Source organism: Acartia tonsa, chromosome 14, assembly GCF_053477335.1.
Source record: "Acartia tonsa isolate MP-2025a chromosome 14, ASM5347733v1, whole genome shotgun sequence".
Taxonomy (NCBI): Eukaryota; Metazoa; Arthropoda; class Copepoda; order Calanoida; family Acartiidae; genus Acartia; species Acartia tonsa.
This window is the reverse complement of record NC_137273.1, coordinates 2,917,288-2,941,629: the sequence shown is the minus strand read 5'-3', so window position 1 is coordinate 2,941,629 and position 24,342 is coordinate 2,917,288. Positions and strand designations below refer to the sequence as shown.

General features: G+C 30.6%; 1 protein-coding gene across 1 annotated transcript in view; it reads right to left on the bottom strand.

Annotated features, from left to right (window-relative positions):
- LOC145306365 (uncharacterized) overlaps positions 1–24,342 on the bottom strand; it is a 78,488-nt gene that overhangs the window by 40,417 nt on the left and 13,729 nt on the right. Inside the window, exons 3-6 of the mRNA XM_080148455.1 lie at positions 22,365–22,411; positions 9,856–9,901; positions 9,447–9,532; positions 7,205–7,456 (exon numbers count right to left, since the gene is read on the bottom strand). Coding sequence (XP_080004581.1) covers positions 7,205–7,456; positions 9,447–9,532; positions 9,856–9,901; positions 22,365–22,411 — 431 coding nt within the window. The remainder of the gene's footprint in view (positions 1–7,204; positions 7,457–9,446; positions 9,533–9,855; positions 9,902–22,364; positions 22,412–24,342) is intronic.

Below are 24,342 nucleotides of genomic sequence, written 5' to 3'. Positions count from 1 at the left end.
GGATGAATATGTTTTTCTATCCATCTTCCTATAAATCCATATATTCATCATATAATATATTTATCTTTTGATCAATCTATTCATCTATCTGTTTATTCATTCATCTATCCAATTTTTCATAAATACAACTATTCATTTATTCATTTGTCGATCTATCTAAATATCCATCTGTCCATATGTCTGTATATCTATTTGTAAATATGACCAATCTATCTATTTTCTCATCAATTAATGCGTCTATATTTTGTCCATCTTTCCATCTATCTATCTATCCCTGTATTCCATTTGTAAATATAACCAATCTATCTATTTTATCATCAATTAATACATCTATTTCTTGTCCATCTACTTATCTATCTATCTATAAAAAGGATGAATCATTAAGAGTAAGACTTGCCAACCTTATCAAAAAGTTTCCTCATACCATCAAAAAATGCAGGGATATTAATGGATAAGACAAAATGATGAATTCATGTTTTACCAAACTTTGATAAAATGTAATCCCTTCTGTAGATTAAAATATTTGATGAACAACAACACTTGGACACCATTAGTTTGGAATCATCTATCAAAATTCATTAAAAGTTTTTTGAGCCAACAAATAAGTAGTTGTTAAATTTTGGGTACCAGTGTAATAGACAGTCCAATTTCCACCCTCTCCCTGTAAAAGAAATGTTGTTCTATCAAATCAAAACCTATATTGCTAAATATAGCTACTCTGAAATATAATTTTTGCTAGATTTTCTGTAATGTATAAACACTAAAATAACTAATAATCTATCATTGTAGTTTCGTCCGTAAAGGGTAAATAAATTATCTAACTTGATTAATTACATTTAGCAGTAAAGGGGTAAGTAAGTTTTCTATCTATCTATCTTTTTATATATTAATATATCAATTCATCTATTTAAATGGATTAAGAATATACGTTGATATTATGACAGGGAAAAAATTGTCGTCACTTTATAAATTATGTTACTAATGTAGAACTCATTTATTGGTCAGTCGTTAATCCAGTAGGAGGGGAGGAGATGGGGTAAAGGAGGTGGATGGGAGAAGTCGTTAATTTAGCCCGCTGTGTGCTTCACTTTATTACAAAACAAGAAAATCTGGTGTAACATTCAAGTATTAATATATTCATTATTTTTCTATATTTAGATTTCTTGCTATCTAAAAAACTTTCTATCTGTCTAATTTCTATCTATAATTTATCTATCTTTCTCACTAATAATTTATATAAATTAAAGTTCACATAATTTTAATTAATTATAACGTTTCAGTAATTTTAGACCTCATCATAAAAATTATATTTAATTGCCTAATTGATAAATAATGCTTTTTTATACACGCAATTTGTGTTCTATAAGTCAATGATATGATATTGTAATAGTTATTTACAGCAGCGTATTATAGACAGATTTCCGCGGAAAGTAATATAAAAAATCATCAGATTAATTCTATTTTTGTTAACCAGCGCAGTTGAAGGCCCAAGTTAACAAAACTGGTTTTAATGTTATTATTTTCATTATTATTCGTAGAAAATTGTCTATAATACAATTCATGATTTTTTTAATATGGTTATGCCTCTTGAGGACTATAGGAAGTCCCACTTCCAATTTTGGTTTTAAGAAGAAAAAGTAAAAAAAAGATGGTGGTACTCTCCTCCAAAATAGTTATAAACCTTCCCATGACCTATGAGAAGCTACACTGAAAATCCAGCGGACCAAACAAAAAACAGACAGACATCCTGTTACTTTTTATATAAGTATGATATAAGCCCAAAGGAAAAACTGTACTGACACTACTAATTTTAGAAAATAGTCGCTTCCAGATAATTTAATAATTGGACTTTTCCCAAAGTTTTATGATAACGTTTCTTAATCGTTGTCTTAGCAATTTTGGGGACCTTTTATTCAATTTTGATTGGTTGCTTCAAGAACTTCAGTGTTCAAACGGTTCAACAATAAATTATTTTGTGTATCATCATTGGAGATGTACATCAATTTATCGGCAATTGTCTTATCCCATTAGATCTCTTGCTAAATTACAATTATTACTTAAAACAATTAGGAGAAGTTTAAAAAAATTACAAATGGTCCTTGATTTTCAAATGCCATGGGATGGAGAAATGTTTTCTGAAGAAAAAAAATTATTGCACTTTCATTTCAAATAGGGAGGGGAGGGGACATTGGGCTGTATATTTCACTAGTACCCAAAGTCTTATAATAGTGTTTTCGTTGGATTAACCACTTTGAGGACTTTGAATTTTTATTGGTTAGTTCATTTAGTTGAGTGTCCAAACTAATTGTGATCTATAATGGTAATATGTGTATCATCATTGGGGAAGTACGTACATTATTTAGCGGCCTTTGTCTTAACCCTTTAGATCCCTGATTGCTGCGCAAATTGTGGACATTTTTATCATTGCAAATGCGAATTCTTATCCCTTTCATTAAAATGCATCCTTTTTATAAAACTAGATTCATTTTAAAAGCCTGCCGAAAAATTCGGACAATTAGCTTAAGTTAGGAAAATGTTTAGAAACGGATTTTAAAAAATATATAAAATTTAATTGAAATGGGGCTTGTCAACATAAAAACTGTATTTCTCGATCTCGTATGATCTAGAAAATGGCTAGACTGGTTACTTCAATATTTACCATGAATAGAAAAGTATGGAAGGGTGGAGTTTTTCAAACCCCAAAAAGTAACTCCAATAAAACAAATTTTTTTCATTCTCATCTCAAAAATGAATATAATACATCCTATAATATTAGGAAGTGAAGTTTTTTGTCTGAATCTAAAGATCTCGGAAACAGGTCCTAATATGATGTACATTTCAAAAAAGCTTTATAAATATCTCGTGATGGTTTAAGGCTATTATCTTGACCTCCCTCCACCCTTCCCTAGAGACTATGGGCTAACCAACTGTCCGAAATTATCCAAATTAAAGTTAAATGCTGCTTTAAAATAAATTGTCCACTACTTCTACTATTATATTGTCCAGATATAAAGAGATATTGCATTCAATGAAATATATTTTTCATTGTGGCTTCGGAAACCGATTAATATCTGCTGGATTAGAACCTGTTTACAGCCATACTGAAAAGACCATGTATAGCATCGTATTTTAGAATACTTTCCACGAATTTTTATTTAAAAATCAAAAGATTAAAGGCCGGGTCTTCTGCCCCTCGGGGTTAACAAAACTGGTTTTAATTTAATAATATTTCATTTTAATAACCGCGGATAACTATCATTCTACCTTGGAATTTATTTTTATATAGAGTGTCCAAACATTTATAGCACTAATTCTAATATACAAAAGGGGTAATTTTATGTATCATCATTGTGGATGTACTTCAATTTATCGGCCATTGTCTTATCCCTTTAGATCCCTGGTATTTGATGCAAATTTTTAATAGGTTTTATGAAACATCAAAAGTAGTAAAAAGTGTAAAAAATATGAAAAAAACTGCAATTTCAGTTTACTTCTTACAGTCGTTGCATTTAAATACTAAAAACCGATGTTTTCACTACACTGCAAATCACAACAAAATAGCCACAAACCAAGCTGCTAAAAATCAATATTCGCTTCTTGCATCAAGGGAAGGGTAAATCCTATACATTTAATTTTTGTTTAAAATTTAAAGAATTAGAGAGATCAATGGATGTAGAATATACGTGGATAACAAGGTACTCGTTTATTGGTCAGTTCGTTTATTCAGTAGGAGGGGAGGGGATGGGGTGTAAATGTAACGGAAGAGGGGAATCGTTAGTTTAGATCGCTGCAAGATTCCCTTTAGTAGATAACATGAAAATCTGGTGTAACATCCAAGTAATAATGTATCCATTTATTGAGAAGATAGTTACACCTATAATGAACCAACCATTTTAAAAGTAATAAAAGTCCCAAAAGTTGTCAAGCCAACAAATAAAAAAACGTTATCATAAAACTTTGGGGACTAGTGTAATAAACAGTTCAATGTCCCCTTCCTTCCTGCATTTAATGTCTATCTATTCATTATTATCTTGCTCTATCTATCTATCTATTGCAAATTTATATCAACTATCTATCTATGCCTCCATGTATTTATGACTTGATATAAAAAGGCCATTTACCAGTCAATAAAACGTTGTTTACCAAAGTTGAATAGAATCAAAAAGAAATAAATCTAGTTTTGCTTGTCCAAAACTTACCTACCCCCCCCCCCCCTTTCTTTTTTCCTACCCCCCAGTGCTCTTTTTTTATCTACCCCTCTTTTACCCCCTCTTATCAAGGTATGTCGCAAAAATACAGCAAAAAAAGTCGTAGCAAATTTTTTAAAATAAGGATGACAACAACCATAAAAGTAAAGCTCTAGAATCACAAGGAAGGACACATGAATAATAGCTCTTGTAGAGTGTCAGTATTTAATAGGCAGAATATTAATTTGTGAGTCTAAACAAAATTGTACATGGATTTGTTGCCAAAATGCGTAAAATTAAAGAACATGCTTTCATTTTAAGTATTTGATTATAGAGATGCCTTGCTTATAATATTGTACCTTCTTGCCCAAAGAATCATTATTCCAAAAATCAGATTAATAGAATAATTTTATCATATAAATATATGTTGTCAAAAAAAAGTAAAAAATCCGCATGTCCTAAATAACTTAATGAATCTAATTCTCCTATTTTTAACCTATTTGAGAGAAACAAATTTAAATCTAAAACTTTATGGTATCAAAATTTATATTATTTTAATCAAAAATAGCTAAACAGTTGGTAGTTTTGTATGAATTTTCCCTCTAACACTTAAATTTATTCCCTTAAGTGACTGTTGCCGCCAAATCAAATCTTTTTCCATTGATTTCAATAATGTTTGGACTGCGTAGTGTTGTAATTTTTTATACTGTACTGCGTAGATACGTTGGATTTCCTAGCTTTTGCTTTAGACAAAGAAATTATATAGACAAACTAAAAAAACAGACAAAATTTTGAAGATATCTAAAAGGCTAATAGAAGAAAAATGTTTGTAATACTAAAAACATTAGTTGATTTGCTGTTAGATTTTTAAATCTATCAATCTATTTTTTTTTGTTTAGATTAACGATTTTTCTACCTTTTGATCTATTTATTAATGAATTAAGCAATTTCTATCTATTTGTCCATCTATTATCTATCTATTTATTTATATATCTAATTATCTATCTATTTGTATATCTATTTATATATCTATGTATCCATCTATTTATCTACCTTTTTATCTATATATCTACTTTTCCATCTATTTATCTATCTATTTTTACATCTATCAATCTATCTGCTGCGTAGACCTTAAATCTAATGCGCGCAGACAAACACACACTCACACACACATACATACACACTTACAGAAAAAAACCAATTTGCATTTGCTTAGCGGTATTTGCGCGCGCATCTTTATTACCCCCCCCCCCCCCTTCTCTTCTCCGTACCCCCCTTTAGCCCCCTCCCCCCAACTAACACGCAATGAGAAACCTGTTTTGAGTGGTTTCCTAAGAGCGCACTGTGTTTTTGCGAATAACCTTTTTAGGCAGGTAAAAAAAGTTCAATTTATTTAACCCTAGTACTCTTAATGTATAGTCTTTAAAAGTAGAACTTTGAAAATTTTAGGTATCTTTCTCGTAAAGTTCGGTATGCTAAAATTGTCCTATTGGGTTTAAACCTCTCATGAAAATTTCGAATGGTAATCCTATTATATAAAATAGTAAGATTTTTTGTCTGAAAATGGAAATTGCTGGTTTAGATGTTTTTTACTTTTCAGGGACGCTATATTAATGGATTGGGGTGGTTTTAGGATATTTTTATGACATCCCTTGCATCCTACTGCAGCCTTCTGTCTAAGCAAATAGTTGAAGTACAAACTTACAAACTAACACCATAGTAATACTTATTAGTCTATTTAAATAATTATATTATGAATTGAATAGTTTTCATACATGGATCTAAAAGGATTAGACAATGGCCGATAAATAGATGTACAACCCCAATGATTATACACAAATCAACCCTTCTGTAGATTAAAATTAGTGTTCAATACGTTTAGACACTCAACTTAATGAACGAATAATAAGAATAAGAAATCGTTAGTATAAAACTTTGGGGACTTGTGTAATAATAAAGAGCCCAATGTCCCCTCACTTTCTGATTATGATATGAATTGAATAGTTTTGATATTTCTATTCTAACTATTTGATAAATTAATGGGGAGGGGGCCTGGTACTTATACTTGAAAAGAAACTCACAATTAGAAAAAATAACTAAAATAGAAAAGAAATGAAAAGAATCTAAAGACAGGATCCAATTATGCATAGAGAAAATCACATGGCCAGTGAAACTGCGCGTAAAATTTGGCATTATAGAATAATAGACAGAAGTTGTATAATAACTTTTTTATTATTTGTTGGATTAACAACTTTGGGGACTTTAATTAAATTTTTATTGGTTGTTTAATTAAGTTGAATGTCCAAACGTTTCAATCTACATAATAAATAATTTTGTGGAATTCATCAATTTATCGGCCATTGTCTTATCTATTTAGATTCCTGATTTAACCCTCCCAAAGCTCAAACAGCCGTTAATTTTAATTTAAAAGGGGGGGTCAACAATTCTAGTGCGCTTCGCGCTTAACAAAACCCATAGCACGCCACTGATCATAAGCAAAAAATGAAATTCTCAGAGGTTACTTTTAACAAATACATATTTTGCAAACCTTTTGATTAAAAACATTTATCATAATATTAATATTAAGACATTTTATATAAATTATGATTATTATGTAGTTAAATAAATTGATGTAGTGGCAATTTTGTAATATGTCTTAATAATTCTCTATTGTATTTAGCTTTGGCAAACACTTTTCCGCGGATACGTAAATAACAATGGAATGGTTTGTTATGTAAGCCCTAATAAACCACGATATAGAACCGGTTAAGTTCCGGTGGAAAAGAAAAAGATTTAAAACATTTTCCAGTATGGCATCGAAATTGATCAGTATCCGCTGGATTAAAACCGGGTCTGAGCGATATTGAAAAATCATGTATCTCAAAGTATTATAGAATGTTTCACTAATCATGACATTAGTCCCAGTTATGTTGGCCCCTAGGTACCTTAATTTCAGGTCAACAAACCTTTTTAATTTTACTAGCAGCGGAAAGCTGTCTATTAAACTGATAACTTACCTGATCTGGTTTTCATCGCCTCAAAATTGGACGCCATATTGAAAAGCGCGTCCAACGGCGAGTCATCGCCCCGTTCGGCGGCCGCTGCTGCTAGTTCCGCCGCCGTCGAAGGATCGCCGCCAGCCCCCAGACCATCCCAGGGTCGGACAATACAACCGGCCGCCGGCAAGCCGCCGACCTTTTGACCGACCTGTTTGGCTAAGGCGGCGGTTTTATAAGAAAGAATATCGTCTATACAGAAAGATTTTACACCTAGACAAATAATTATACATTTTTAAAAACAAATCGAATGAATAAAAACGAAGGATAAATTGCTAAGCTATTCCAAAACCTACTTTGTCAGTCCGTCTATCTGTAAGTAATTTGTTAATCTAAGTATCTAAGAAATACCCAAGAAAGCTAAAATAAACTTGTTTATAGTAAGCCCTATTTATGAACCATTACAAGGATCGTAAGCGATAATACAATGAAAGGTATATTTTTAATCATTCTCAATGAGGATAAACAAAATAAACCACTTTTGTAGATTATAATTGTTGGTTGAAAAGCTTAGGCACTACTAGTGAACTAATTAATTAGGGTTCCATAAATGATGTAACTACAATGATCTTACACCCATTTTACACATTTTGAATACAATAAAACTGAATATAAGCTAACTTTTCTGTCGATTAAAAGATTTTAAAAATGGATAATTTCCTTTTTTCTTGGTGCTACTATGTTGGCCCACAGAAATGTCATCGTCATCCGGCATTTCTTCTTTTACTACAAAAATTCGTCAAAATTGAGTTTAAATTTTTTGTTGAAGATTTAAACATTGAAGATATCCTATCCTTTGATTACACGATCCTTGGTTAAAAGTCCTAAAGTTAAGATTATAAGTTTATAGCTGACTTAGTGTATTATAATGTAATCAGATTGTTCCTACCAAATGTTCCAGTTGGTTCAAGAATTGAGAATCTCGAATCAATGTTTTAGCAAGAGGGGCTTCAAAGTTTGAGGGGGGTAAACACCAGTTTGTACATTTATAACCCCTCCCCCCCCATGTTGATATTCATATCTCTTTTGCATATTTGAGAAATTGTGCAATAATTTCCGCAAATGTGTTTTAAACATGATAATATTACATATTATAAACATATTTATATATATACATGTTAAAACATAATGTTATAACCACATTATAAATCAATATGAAAATATATTATTATAATAGCACAAGCCCACACCCCCCTCCCTCCCAATTTTTTTTGAGGTGTGTCATTTTTTCCAGGTGAGATTTTCTCCCCAAAAACCTTCCCAGGTCCCATGAGAACGAAAAGCTACATTGTAATGTAGGATCATATTGGTTCAAGCAGTTAGTATGATCCATCAGACAGACATCCTGTTACTTTTAAATAAGAGTAATATGCGGAGTTGAAAGCCCCCCCCCCCGTAGGAAAATTGTAATTGTAATTCAAACAAATTTTCAAACAGGATTTTGATAATTACATCTTAATAATTACAGCCAAGTCACAAATTTGATGATCAACGCTTAGGAATTTAATTTTTGTACAATTTGTATCTTAACACACGTATTATTCAGTATTTAAACAGAAAAGAAACAGTCGGGGAGTTTGAGGACATTGGACTGTTTATTAAACTAGTCCCCAAAGTTTTATAATACCGTTTTCTTATTCGTTGGCTTAACAACTTTGGAGACTTTTTTTATTGAAATTTGAGTTGTTGGCTTATTAAGTTGAGTGTCCAAACAATTCATAAATGTAATCTAAAAAAAGGGGGTAATATTGTGTGTCATCATTGGGTATGTACATCAATTTATCAGCCATTGTCTTATCCCTATAGATCAAATAATTAAATGACACAATTGGTCATCATATATTTGATAGGTTGAAACCAAGCTAATAACCAGGGGTCTTAAAGGATAAGACAATTGATAATAAATTGATCTATTCCCTCCAGTACAAGAAACAAATTTACCCTTTCTACAGATTTGTATTGTTGGTTGAAAATTTTTTATTATATTGTGGAGGATATAAGCCAACAAATCAGAGATCGTGTTTTAAAAACTTTGGGTACCAGAATAATTTACAGTTTAATGTTTCCTCCCTCCCTGAAAATAAAAGGAACAATTATTAGAAAAAAAAACATTAATTTTTCCCTTTAACTTTTCTGCAAGTCAAAATTTTAGTTTTTAGTATCTAAATAAGGTTTAAAGTGATCATGAATTTTTGTTTTAAACTCCAATTTCCTCTGGTTAAAGGGTTCCAAGAATCTTGGTCCATCTCGTCGTCTGGGGCTCTTATACTACTCTCTGCACTACTTCGCCTGAAAATAAATAAGATTATTGGTTGAAAAGTTTGGACACTGCTAACTTGGAACTAACCAATTAACTTTCAATAAAATTATCTAAAATTTCAAGCCATAAATGATTGTTAAAAAACTTTGGGTACCAGTGTAATTTACAGTCCATTGTCTCGTCCCTCCTTGCAATAAACACTTTATAATTGATATTTCAGTTTATAATTTTAAATCACCACAGGACCTTTGTGAAACTTATTTAAAATAGAGAACCAAATCGGTTCAATAGTTGAGATCTTAAGGTTCAGACAAAAAAACCTTACTACTTTATACTACAGGATATATCTTACCTAAGGTCCAAAGGTCTTGTAGAGGAAAGGGTTCCAGGTTCTATTTAATTATATCATTTTTATTTCGAACATTTTTTTATTCAATATTTGGAAGATTTTTTATTTACAACAAAAAATTTGCAACTTTTGTTATTTTGAGGTAAAAAAATTGCACAACTCATCACCTTATGTGCTAACTATTTTAACTATTATCATGTTTTTAAAAAAGAGGTATTAGATAAAAAAATATTTATTTTTAAAGTAACAGTATGTCTTTCTGTATGTTTCTCTGTGGTTAGTGGTTGAAACGTTTTGACACTCAACTTAACCCATTAGTGCCGAGCGCCACTTTTATGGGCCGATCGAGCTGCAAGTTTCAGGGAAGCTTTATAATGGTCAAAACGGAATTCGTATTTTTTTGTTTTGCTCTAGTGGCGTGCACAGGAAAGTTGCAAAAAAACCCGGTTCGGCTTGGCCATAAATACCAACCAGGCATTAACACCCGTTTTTGGTGCTTTCCCCCAGTTTTAAAACCCGGTTGACCTGTATAAACCCGGTTATTTTGACCAAAAATCGAAAAATGTAATTTTTGAACGCCAAAAGTGAGATGAACACTTTTTAGAACTTTGATACGATCCGTAATTGAAAACTACACAACCTCATGTAATCTAAAGAGCTACAAGTATAATACGAAGCGATTTATTTCAAATTTAGTGTTTCGGCTATAGGTGCCGCCGTTTTCGGGTAAAAAAACCCGTTGCTCGAAGTTTTAAAAGACACACACTACAAAAAAAGAACATATAAAATTTGGGTGTTACATATCAGAAAACGAGCATAAAACTATTGGGTGACACCTATAGAGATTACTAGGGTTATTAGGGTGGCTCAAACCCTTACTAATGACGTAAACTGTTATTTTTATTGGTTGAAAAGTTAAAACCGGGTAATAAAAACCGAAACCGAGCCGAGTTTTAAAATTTTCGGGTATTTATGGCCAAGCCGAATCGGGTCATAATAGGGCGTAAAAAAACGATAAAAAAATCATATAAAAAATTATAATTTGAATAAAACGAATTCACAAATAGATGTACTTGTCAATAAACATTAGATTTCACAAAAAAAATCAGCGACTTTACTATAAAAACAAAAAAGTTAGAAGGTTATTTTGAATTTTCATGATTTTCAAATTTTGTTGAGCTATACCAGCAAACGGAAGTAAGCTAAACTGCCTGCTCCAGGGGGAAATGAAAGTCAGGGTAGTAGAGGGGGGATTCATTCTGAGAATGATGCAATTATGAAGCCGGAAACCGTTTTTTTTTCCATTTTTCGGAACCGGGTTTTGATGCCCGGTTCGGCACTAATGGGTTAATGAACCAACTAATCAAAATTCAACAAAAGTCCCCAAACGTTATTAAGCCAACGAATAAGAAATTAATATTATAAAACTTTAGGAACTAGTGTATAAACAGCCCAATGTCCCCTCCCTCCTGGCAACTCACATTGCATATTTATAGGAATATTGGAAAAAATGTATTAAGCCTCTAAAATGTTTACCTTTATTTTTTTCTCCACTTCCATCCATTCAAATATTATCTTTAATCGGCGGAAGTTTGCAAAAAAATTAACGAAAACCCGAAACTAAATAATTTACAAATTTTTAACAAAATAGATATTTAAAGCGGCTTCCGCGGTCGTTTATTCATTGTGTAATGATAGTTTAGTTTCAGCCATAAATAGGAGAACATTCAATTGTAATATTAGCTTTAAAACATTTTATGGGATCATTTTTTAGAAACAAAATAGATACTAAATGTGGCATAGTTTTGAAACAATGTAGCAAAAAGTTTTCCAAAAGCTAAATTTTAAGAATTGATATTAGATTGACCAAAAACACAACAAAATAAAGCAATAATTATAGTTAGATATCTCTGATTTTTAACCCCCTCAGGACTAACAAAACTGGTATTATGATCATAATTTTTCATTTTAAAATCCGCGGTGAGCTGTCTATAATACGATACGATAAATAACTATTCTCCAGTAGGCTGCGCTGGATTAAAACCTGTTCTAAACCTACTGAAAATTTATGTATCGTATAGTATAATAAAGAATTTTTACACAAAATGAATTCACCTTCCTTTAGTATCAATCTTAACAAATTTGTTAAAATGGTTAAATTGTTAGTATACTAAAAGTGTGTTAGTGTTAAAAATAGTAAAAAAGAGGGGTCTAGGGAGGCATTTTTAGAAGAAAAAACTAAAAAATAGGGGAAGGTAAAAATATATTGAACAAAAAAAGTGCAAATTTTAGTTAGAAGATAGCCCTGCAGCCATTTAGATATTATACCTTTAATTATCATCTACCTATATATATATACTACCTACAGGGTGTTCAAAAAAAGTTTTAAATTAAAAATCACTTTTACAATGCATTATTTTTGCTTTTAACATTGAATTTTTAAGGAACTCTTCCACCTAAAATACATGCAGCTACGCCCCTAGAGGCATCTAAGGGCACTAGAGGTATGAGGTGTCAGCTTTCCCCCAGCTTTTAGTTTTAAAAATAATTTTAGTTATGAACCTATCCAGGACACATGAGAAGCTACACTGCAAAGGAGAAACATATCGGTTAAGAAATTAGCAAAATCCTGCAGTACACAGATAGACAATCTGTTACTTTTACATAGGAATTTCTAAAGAATCTTTACACTATCAATGTTCTTTAAATTACGAGACAAAAATAAATAAAAAGTTAACAAATTTTTCTAGGGTCACCCTGTATTTGTGTGTTGAACAGGCAACCACATTTCAACAATAAATTTTAAATTGCTGTTATAAAAATTTTCATCTCTTTCTCTGTCTTCCCCTCCCTTTCTCTCTCTATTACTCTTTCTTTCTTTCTATCTATCTCTATCTCTCTCTATCTCTCTCTCTCTCTCTCTCTCTCTCTCTCTCTCTCTTTCTCTCTATCTTTTATTTTAGTAGCAAAACTACTATATAATTCAAAATATTCTTCGGTACGTCTGTCTTTAATAGAGGAAACATGAATTGCCTAGCTTCTATTAAAGATAGACAGCTGAAATTTTTGGTGAAGATTTCCTTGGTCTGTATATAATCTTTCTCTCTTTTTATGATCTACTAACATCTACTCTATAACTAACTTTGTCTGTTTGTCAATTTAAATTTTTTTGCATTGCTTCTTATGGCAGGGATCTCATTGGATAGGACAATAGCCGATAAATTAATGTACATTGTGCTTCCCCTATGATGATACACAAAATTACCCCTTCAGTAGCGTAAGATTAGTGGTTGAAACGTTTGAACAATCAACTTAATAAACCAAACAATCAAAATTCACTTAAGTCCCCAAAGTTGTTAAGCCCACGAATATGAAAAAGTTATTATAAAGCTTTGGGAACAAGTGTAAAAACAGCCCTTTGTCCCCACTCTATCTCTGCTCTTAAGAATGTTGTGATCCTTGTTTAACACTAAAGTTTACGATGGTATTATTTAGGCATTATTAGGGCTCACACCTCAAAAAACAATTAAGTTTTTTTTGACAAATTTTCAACCATTGGTTTTTTATTAGCAGCAAATTTATTTTACACTTTTGGTTAAGTAGGGATTGGAAAATGCGAGATTATTTAAGATTTTGCATAGCTAATAAAACCTATACTACAAAGAAGTAAAGTTTTTTTTATCCTTCCAGTAAAATTATGCTAGCCACTGAACCGATTAAGTTCTCCATTTAAGAATGCCTAACATAATTTTTGGGTTCGTTTTGGGATACCTTATAAGTTATAAACCACAGTCTTTGGATGTTTTTAGGCTATTTTTTGCTCCCTTTACAAGTCTACAACCAAAACTAAGCTTCCCTTAAAATTGAAGACTGATAGGTGCAGTCGTTTACGAGATCTAATTGGACATACATTAATACAAACACACAACCTTATACTTGAAGAAGTATTAAGAATATTAAATTTTGACTGTTTAAAACAATAGATTTTGGTTGAGATATGATTTAATATTAAATAGTGGTTTCCTTAACAACTTTGTTAAATAGGCATCCATTTATCAATATCTTATTAGTAGCGAAGCTACTCTATCGACATTAATAAGGTCTGTCCGTCTGTCTATTTATGAGTTAATTTCACAGCTGCTATTCAAGAGAGATATCTTAAATAAATTTTAATGTTTAATAAACATCTACTTTATAACTTACTTTGTCCAATAGTCAACCAACAAATTTATTTTGCTTCGCTTCTTATGGAAGTTGTCATCCTTGTTTTAAAACCGAAAATTCTTTTTATGGGTTGAAAGGTTTAGACACAACTAGTTTAGAACCAACCAATCAAAATTCTATAAAAGTACCTCAAGATTTTGAGCCAACGAATAAGACTACGTGTTTATAAAACTTTAGGGACCAGTCAAATTTAAAGTCTAATGTCCCCTCCCTCCCTGGGTTAGTGCCCTAGTTTTGTTTCAAACTAGGGCCAAAAAGATTTTCTAAATGTTTGATTAGATACTATTTAGTGTGTGAGTGTGTGTGTGTGTGTGTGTGTATGTGTGTCTGTGTGTGTGTGTGTATGTGTGTGTGAGTGTGTGGTGCAAAAATGACCTCAAACATGAATTTCATTGCCATAAAAAGCATACAAGATTGGAAATTTAAGGTATACCTATCTGTCTATCCACTCTCAACTATCCAGGGATCTAAGGGGATAAGACAATGCCCGATAAATTGATGTACATCCCCAATGATTATACACAAAATTACTCCCTCTGTAGAATGCAATTAGTGGTTGAAACTTTAGGGCACTCAACTTAATGAACTAACCAATCAAAATTAAAAAAAGGTCCCTAAAGTTGTTAAGCCAACATGTAAAAGTAATTATAAAACTTTGGGGACTAGTGTAATAAACAGCCCAATATCCCCTACCTCCCAGAGTATATCTATCTGTCTATCCACCCAAACTATCTATCTATTATCTGTCTCTATCTAGATATTAAGAAAAAGCATGGATAATTGGAAATTTAAGGTTAAGAAGATTTAGCTAGCTTGCTAGCTCTCTCTCTCTCTCTCACTCTCTCCTTCTCTCTCCTTCTCTCTCCCTCTCTATCTCTCTCGCTTTAAGTTTTTAACACACGCAAACACTCAATCTTTCTCTCTCTCTATAACTCTCTCTCTCCCTCTCTCTCTGTTTCTAAATTATGATGAATCCATCCAATTTAAAAGCTCATCTTTTAACTTATGCAATTAGGCGTAGAGATGGATAGATAGATAGATACAGAGGTAAGTAAATAGAAAGTAGATAGTAAATAAATATAAGTAGGAAAAAGAAAGTTAGAAAGAAAGATAGGTAGGACTGAAAAAGCTAATTAAAATGAAATAAAAAATAAAAATATGAAAAAGATTGAAAGGGAATGAGAGGGGAAAAAGACAAAGGAAAAACAAAGAAAGAGAGTGAAAAAGGACAAAAGTGAAAAGAACGAGATATTTAAAGAAAGGAAAAAGAAACAGAGATAGTTAGGGAGAAAGAAAGAACAGTGAAAGAAAAAAGAAAAGAAGTAGAAATAGAGTGAAAAGGAAAAAAAATATAGAAATAAAAAGGAAAAAGAAAGAAAGAAAGAAAAAGAAAGAGAGAAAAAAGAAGTAGAAAGATATATCAAAAGAAAAGACAGAGACTGAGAGACAGAGAGAGAGAGAGAGGGAGAGAGAGAATGGAAAGAAATAGAGAAAGAAAAATAGGTATAGATGCAAACTTTTGACAAGGAGAAACAAATGCTGTCACATTTGACACTTAGAAAGTAGTTTCTCAAAAGATGGTCATTAGCAAGACAGACATTTTAGATAGATAGATAGTTGGGTAATTTGTTAGATAGATAGACAGATAGATAGATGAATGGATGGATGGATAGTTGGGTAATTGTTAGATAGATAAATAGTTTGTTGGTTATTGTGTTAGATAGATAGATAGTTTGTTGAATAATTTGTTAGATAGATAGATGGATAGTTGGATAGTTGGGTAATTTGTTAGATAGATAGATAGGTGGATAGTTGGGTAATTTGTTTGATAGATATATAGATATATGGGTAATTTGTTAGATAGATAGATAGATGCGTAGTTGGGTAATTTGATAAATAGATGGATAGTTTGTTTCTCAAGAGATAAACATTAGCAAGACAGACATTTTATGTTATAGATAGATAGTTAGTTGGGTAATTTGTTAGATAGATAGATAGATGGATAGTTGGGTAATTTGTTAGATAGATAGATATTTAGTTGGGTAATTTGTTAGATAGATAGATAGATGGATAGTTGGGTAATTTGTTAGATAGATAGATATTTAGTTGGGTAATTTGATAAATAGATGGATAGTTTGTTTCTCAAGAGATGAACATTAGCAAGACAGACATTTTATGTTATAGATAGATAGTTAGTTGGGTAATTTGTTAGATAGATAGATAGATGGGTAATTTGTTAGATAGATAGATAGATGGGTAATTTGTTAGATATATAGATAGATATATGGGTAATTTGTTAGATATATAGATAGATATATAGGTAATTTGTTAGATATATAGATAGATATATGGGTAATTTGTTAGATATATAGATAGATATATGGGTAATTTGTTAGATAGATAGATAGATATTTAGTTGGGTAATTTGATAAATAGATGGATTATGGATAATTTGTTTCTTAAAAGATAGTCATTAGCAAGACAGACATTTAAGATAGAAAGATAGATAGATAAATAGATGGGTAATTTGTTAGATAGATGGACAGATAAATGGATAAATGGTTGGGTAATCTGTTAGATAGATAGATGGATAGTTGGGTAATTTGTTAGATAGATGGATAGTTGGATGGAAAAATAGGTAGATGGGCAATTTGTAGCTAAATAGATAGGTAGAAGGTTAGATTGTATTTAGATTATAGATAATAGATAGACAGATTAACAGTTAATTTTAGATAAAAAAAATAGACGGATAGAGTGTTAGATACATGGAAATTTTTGGGCATAGATAGATAAATAGACATATAGATAGATAGATGGATAGAGATAATAAAAGAGATAGAGAGAGAAATCTTGCAAATAAGAAATAAAATTAAAGGCTACACACGCACACACACACACAATAAAAGTGCTCCCACAATTAAACTTTGTTTTCATTCTTGTAAAATTTGATTCCTTGGACAATAAGGCCTAGTGTTTTATGCGAATCCTTTCTATAATCAAGTCTTAAATTGTAGGTATGTTCAAATATTAAGTGTCTTTTGTTTAAGTAAAATAAGGGAGGTTGGGCTGTTTATTACATAAATCCCGAAAGTTTTATAATATCGATTTCTTATCCGTTGGCTTGACCCTTTGTCTTATCCCTTTAGATCCCTGGAGATTCAATATGAACATCCCCAATAATAATAAACAAAATAACAAAAAAAGTAAATTAACATTAATGGTTGAAAAGTTTGAAACCTTTCAAAAATTATTAAAAGTACCCAAAGTTCTTACGGCAGCCAAGGAGAGGTCGTGATAATAAAAACTTTGGGTACAAACGTATGAACACTACAATATTTCCAAAATCCTTCATTCTATGTCAAATGTCATATCAGACATTAAAAACATATTATTTTATTTTGAAGTATTTATTCTTTTTAAATTTAATTGGCTTTAACTGCGTCATGGATAAAGTGATAAGTATATCATACCGGTACCCAAAGTTTTAATTTTGGGTATATTCATTATATCTTGATTGGTTTGTCCAAACTATCAGTGTTTTAACATTTCCACCAATAAATTTGATCTACAGATGGGATAATTTAGTTTTTCATCATTGGGGATGCACATCAATTTATCGTCCATTGTCTTATCCCTTAAGATCCCTGATTTATTATATTATCTGTGTCTTAAAATTTCTACCATTATTTTAATCTACGGATAAAGTAAATTAGTTTTCATAATTGGGGATGTACATCAATTTATCGTCCATTGTCTTATCCCTTCAGATCCCTGATTTATTATATTATCTGTGTCTTAACATTTCCACCAATAAATTTAATCTACGGATGGGGTTATTAAGTTTTTCATCATTGGGAATGTACATCAATTTATCGTCCATTGTCTTATCCCTTTAGATCCCTGATTTATTATATTATCTATGTCTTAAAATTCAATATTGGGAATGTACATCAATTTATCGTCCATTGTCTTATCCCTTCAGATCCCTGATAAATTCTATTTACTTTTCCATAAATCCCTGAAATTGAAATGTCTTTGTCACATGGTCAGTTGCTTTGAAACAGGGGTAAAAAGATAGGCGGCTGGTTTTTTTGTGAAGATTCCATGCTTCTGCTATTTCTTTTTGAAGATTTTTACTAAATAAAACCTTCTTTGGACCTGTAAGAAGCTTCATTGTAAAGGAGAACATATAAGTGCAGTGGTTAGCGATATATTTTACTAAACACACACACACAGGCATCCTGTTAATTTTATAATGGCAAGAATAATAATATGACATAAGTGTCTGTTCTGATTGGGTTTTGCTTTTCTATAAATCTTTGGTGGTTTTAGGCTATTTATCTTCAAAATCCCCCTGACCCAAAACAGAGGTGCTAGAGGCGAATCTACTAGAATTTTATATAGTACAATATTTAATTTTATAATTTTCCCAAAATTATTATAAATGAATAACCCATTAAAATAAATAGATTTTATATGGAATTACTATAATATTTCAGAAAATTGAATATTGAATAATAATTATATAAAGTGTAGGGGACATTGGGCTGTTTATTACACTAGTCCCCAAAGTATTATGATAAGGTTTTATTATTCTTTGGTTTAACAACTTTGGGGATTTTTATCGAATTTTGATTGGTTGGCTCAATAAGTTGAGTTAACAAACCACTAATTGTTATCTTAAGCAGGGGAATTTTGTGTTTCATCAGAGGGAACTTACTTCAAATTATCAGCCATTGTCTTATCCCTTTGGATCCTAGAGTATTTTGTCATTCCTTTAAAAGCTCGACTTCAATTTAAATTAGATTCAATAAATAAATGTTTACTAATGGATTAAATTAATCATATTTCCTAAAAAAAATGCAAAACAAAAGCAATGACTTTTTATTTTGTTTAAATCAAGTATTTTAAGTGTTTTTTTGTCAATATATAAACTCTAAATTGGGCGGTATAGTATATTACATTTGGAAAACAAACTAATTTTTAGAATAAAACGTGTTTTATTGTTTTTAAAATAATCTTTTTGGGATAAAATATTCCGACCTAGAAGGGGCTAGAAATATTTTTTTTTCATAAATAGGTTTGGAGAGAAATGTTATTGATAAATCGAATTTCTGTCTATTTGTCATTTAAGATCTCATAAATTTCTAAGTATTAATAGGACTTTTTCTAAAAAAAAATATATAAAATTGATAGTCTGATTGGGTTGACAAAGGAAGCTAAATGTGTGATGTTTTGTGATGGATTAAGGCTATTTTCTGATCCCTCTCCTTCTACGGAAACGAGCCCCTAAAAGCTAGGGTTGAAGCCGCTTGCTTTTCGATATACATCAAATCAATTTAAACAATCATTGAAGTTTACTGTTTAGTTGAAGAATTATTTAAAAATAAAAAAAATAAAAGTTCAACCATTGAATATGCTTTTTAGGCGCCAAGCATAAATAATTAATGAAAAAGTTTTTAAATAACATTTGTAAAAAACACCGTAATTAAATCTATGAATTTTCAAAATAATAATTTATATATTATTATCAAAATATTTGGTCAAACGGACTAAAAAAAATGATCATGACGTCATAACCAATGAGAGGCCAGCGTAAATTTTATCATTGCATTGGTCAAATACAGTGTATACTGGCCTCTCATTGGCTATTCTATCGTATGACGTCATCGTTTTTTATGTTATTCATTTTTTTTTTAAATTTAAGTCTTGTGATGATTTAAGGCTAATAGTTATAGACTATTATTTGAATATGGAAAGATTTCTTTCTAATACCTTAACCAAAATTGATATATGTATATGATATATATACGCTAATCAATTCATAATTGTCATTGTCTTATTTTTGGACAATTTGTAGTTTGGTCCAATTTATTAATGATTGATTTTTTATGTTCATACAAAAGAGAAAATATTACATTTTAGCACCATATTTAATTTTTAACAACTTCTTTTTTTGGTGTTTATTTTCAGTTATTATACTGTTATTTAAAGTAGTAAGATTTTTTTTGTTAAAGCTTAAGATCTCGGAAAATGCTGGTCGTAAATTTGAGGAAAGCTTTATGACTTTCTTAGGATGGTTTTAGGTTATTTTCTTGACCTCCCCCGGACTTTCCCAAGATTCTAGAAGCAAAGCAACTACAGTATGTAGTATTGTAAAAAGAAATAAGCATTTTTGGATGTTATGATCTCGCTAACCACTGAACTGATTTAAGGTCTTTATTTTAGGAAAAATCACATAGGTCTTGTGAAGGGGTTTGGCTAATTTATTTTTAGTGAAAAATGGCAATTACAAATTTTTATGTTGGATTTTAGAAAAAAACTGATTGATTTATAAATGTGGTATTTGTTTAGCCAACAAGTTAAAAGAAGGACAAGTCAAAATAGCTATGAAAATAGTTTGTCTGTCTGAGAAAGTTAATTGTCTGTACCTACTTTATTTATTAACGGATAAAAAGATTTTTTTAAATAAAAGGTAGATTGTTCATCTTTTAAAATAATTTTAGACATTCTAATTAACTTTTGTTAGTATTTATTGCTGCGATACTTATAGATAATACGAGACACCATCAATTTTTTCGCTTTTTTTCAAACAAATGCATAAGAAAAAAATTGCTAGTATTCATCCTTCAATAGAAACTAGAAAGGTAGATAAAAATGGTTTCCAGATATTTAAAGTTTTCAAAATAGTTTTAAGATTGTTCTTGATCTACCTATAACTTTATATTATAAAGGATTCCTTTTTGAACAATACATACGCACACTGGTAAGTTGTACAAAATTATTCAAATGGAATCTAATAGATAGTGATATTTGTACTAAATGTTATGTAAAAAATGATTCAGATCATGCAATTTTTTTCTGCAAATTCCCGAAATACTTCGCCCATTGTCTTGCTATTTTTCTAGATAAAATTTACTTCCAAGGTCGCCCTGAGTTCATTTTCCTTAAAGAAAATTTCTTTCTTTTTAACATCTATTATGAATGCTTTAAAGGTGACGATTTTGCTCAAATTTCGATGCTCATTTTAGCAGCTAAAGACAAGGCGCTAAAAATTAGTAAAGAACCTTGTCTATCAAGATGGAATGAAAACAATTATTTTTCTCAAACATTGCTTTTAGCTCAATTCTGTTCAAAATTATTAGATAAGGGTGGTATATCAACATATCTTATTGAAAAATTTATTAATTTTGTTTTGAAATACAAAGACAACACAAAATATTTTAGCATTTGATTTTCAAACTGTCTCCAAATATAACTAGTTAATTTTTTTTTACAATATATTATAATATCGCTTGTTATTAACAATTTATGTGCTATTTTATAAACTGTATATATTAATAATTCAAGACTATGTGATTTAATTATGTATAGTTTGTTCTTAAAGGAATAAATTATTAAATAAGAAAGAAAGAAATGATCCTTTTGTTATACAAATTAAAGAGAATTTTTAAAATTTACCTCAATTGCAATTTAAATGGCAGAATTTTATATTTTCAAATCTAATTTACCTATTCATTTATTCTTTAAAATAAAGTCATTCATATTAGACTAATTTCAACAATGATTAAAGAAATTAAAAAACGATTAGATTGTTAGTGATACTAGCTTAGGAATTAAATAATTCAAAAATTATGATAAGTATATTTGTAGGTACGAAAAAGGTGTTTGAATATGACTAGATTGGTTATAAAAATATCGAAAAAGAACCTTAATTTTTCATAAATTTCAATAATCATTTTCTTATGGCTGAAAATAATTGTTTAAAAACTAATATTAAATTGATATAAAACAGAATATTAACAAAAAAAACTACCCTAAATTTAAAACAAAGAATTAGTAGAATTATATTATATCATTGTATTTCTATAATTATAGCAGCAATGAAAAAAAAAATATTATTATAAAAGAATAATAATATATTCTGATAATGTGTGATTTTAGCTTTTGAAGTTAGAAATTTAAAAAATATTAACATTTGTTAATTTCTAAATTTAATTTCAAACTCAATTTATTTATTTGGACATATCTTAGTTATAAAGAATCTTCCCTTTTGACAAAATATATTTCCAGTATAGCTTCCAAACCGATAATTATCCGCTAGATTTGAGCCGGTTTTCAACCAAACAGAAAAATCACGCATACCATGTATTACAGCCAATTTAATACTTTGTTATCAATCTTAAATTTTTAACTAAAATATAAATAAATAACTCTTATGGTTCACTTGAGGTTAGTAAAAAATTAAGTTCCACGATTATGAAAATAAAAATGATATATCCCTATTTCTTCATCCTCGCTGTCTTCAAAATTTTGTTCCTCTCTCTCCAGAGATCTGCATCACAATGGATATAATATACCTGGATATTATAATAGAGGAAAAATTGTTGTCATTTATTGGTCAGTTCTATATTCAGTAGGAGGGAATGGGATGAAGGGGACGAAATGAATCATTATTTTAGCCCACTGCAAGTTTCACTTTATAAGAGAGCATGAAAATCTGGTGTAACTTACAAGTCATAATAAACCTGGATATTATAACAGGGGGAAAAATTGTAGTCAATTCAACTTTCTATTCGTTTATTGGACAGTTCGTTCATCTAGTGGTCCTCAAATGGTCCTCAATTTAGGTTGTCATTTCCCCTGTCAATTATTGGTCAGTTCATTCATTCAGTTGGAGGGGAGGGAATAAATATAGAGGTTGGAGGAGTATAATTTTATTTTAGCTTACTGCAAGTTTTTTACTTAAGAGAACATGAAAATCTGGTGTGACACAGGGATCTATAGGGATAAGACAATGGCCAATAAATTAATGTATATCTCCAATGATGGTGCACAACATTTACCCTTCTGTATCGTAATAAATCAACCAATCATAATTCACTAAAGTCCCCAAAATTATTAAGCCAACGAATTGAAAAAACGTTATTATAAAACTTTGGGGGCTAGTGTAATAAACAACCCTTTCTGGGTGTGACATCCAAGTAATAATATATCCATTCCTGTCTCTGTCCAATCTGTCTCTGTCTAATCTGTCCTGCAACGTTTGTCTGTCTGTCTCCATGGCTAATAATCTTATCATTGCAGACAAACACTTAACTTTTATATATCACAGCTCAAAAAGTCACTTTTGCTAAGCATAATATGCAAAAAAAAACTTTATAATAACTTTTAAAAGTTTCTAAAAATTAAATAACTTAAAAATGACTAGTTTTTACACTTATTACCCAAAAAAACACTGTATTTTTTCACTGGTTGTTTTTTTAACTAATTTTTTGGTTTTAATCCATTATAAAATGTCACTTTTTATTGTCATATAAGTTTCACTGGCTTATAGTAAGTTTAAATAAAAATGGCTGTTAGTTAATTGCCATAATTATTGAGTGATTACTAAATATTGGTAAAAAATGTCATATTAGGTATTTAGGTGCCTTGTTAGGATCCACTTAGAGGCAAAGGAATAACTAAGCTTTATCTGATACAAGGAAGGACACACACACACACACACACACACACACACACAGAACAAGCATTTAATTAATTTGGTTGGCGCATTCGTTAGCACCCCACACACACACACACATACACACACACACACATTTACTCTATGTTAAGTGATCTTTTTAAGACCTTCCCCTAATGCTTTATATTCGATGTTACCCTCCCCCAATTTCTAACAAACTCTCAGATTCGGCCTATTATGTAGTTACCCCTGTTATTTAGTGCTTTCCCCTTTTGGGACGGGATAACATCCTTGTCTCCCTTTACCCCTTTCCCGCCGACGGCCTGTCTCTATTAACTTTGCTTAATACACTCCTAAATACCATGAGCAGTTAGTACGACAGCCAATGGGGTAAACTAAGCGGGGAGGGGAGTGATGGGGGGGGGGACCTATCATCAGCTAGTTTTAAATCTGTTTCCCCATTCCCTTTTGGGAGTCCCCCCTTTTTCTATTTGACTCCGTGTGGCCGCTAGTTAGTTTTCTTTCTCTCTCAATAGATGTAGTACATTTAGATTATCAATCTGGCCCTATAATCTGTTAAACTGAAAAAGGAAGTCGGATAGATAGATATGTATTTCAAACAACCATCCTAAAAATTAAAATATTATTACACATATGTACGTAATTCTATGCATAGTTTGGTACTTTCATAACCTAAGTTGGCTGTTGCAAAAGTTGAAAATACCAATTGGGTTGGCTTTTGCAAAAGCAGAATATAAATCAGACAAACCTTTTTTGTTCATATATATTTTATATGATTCATT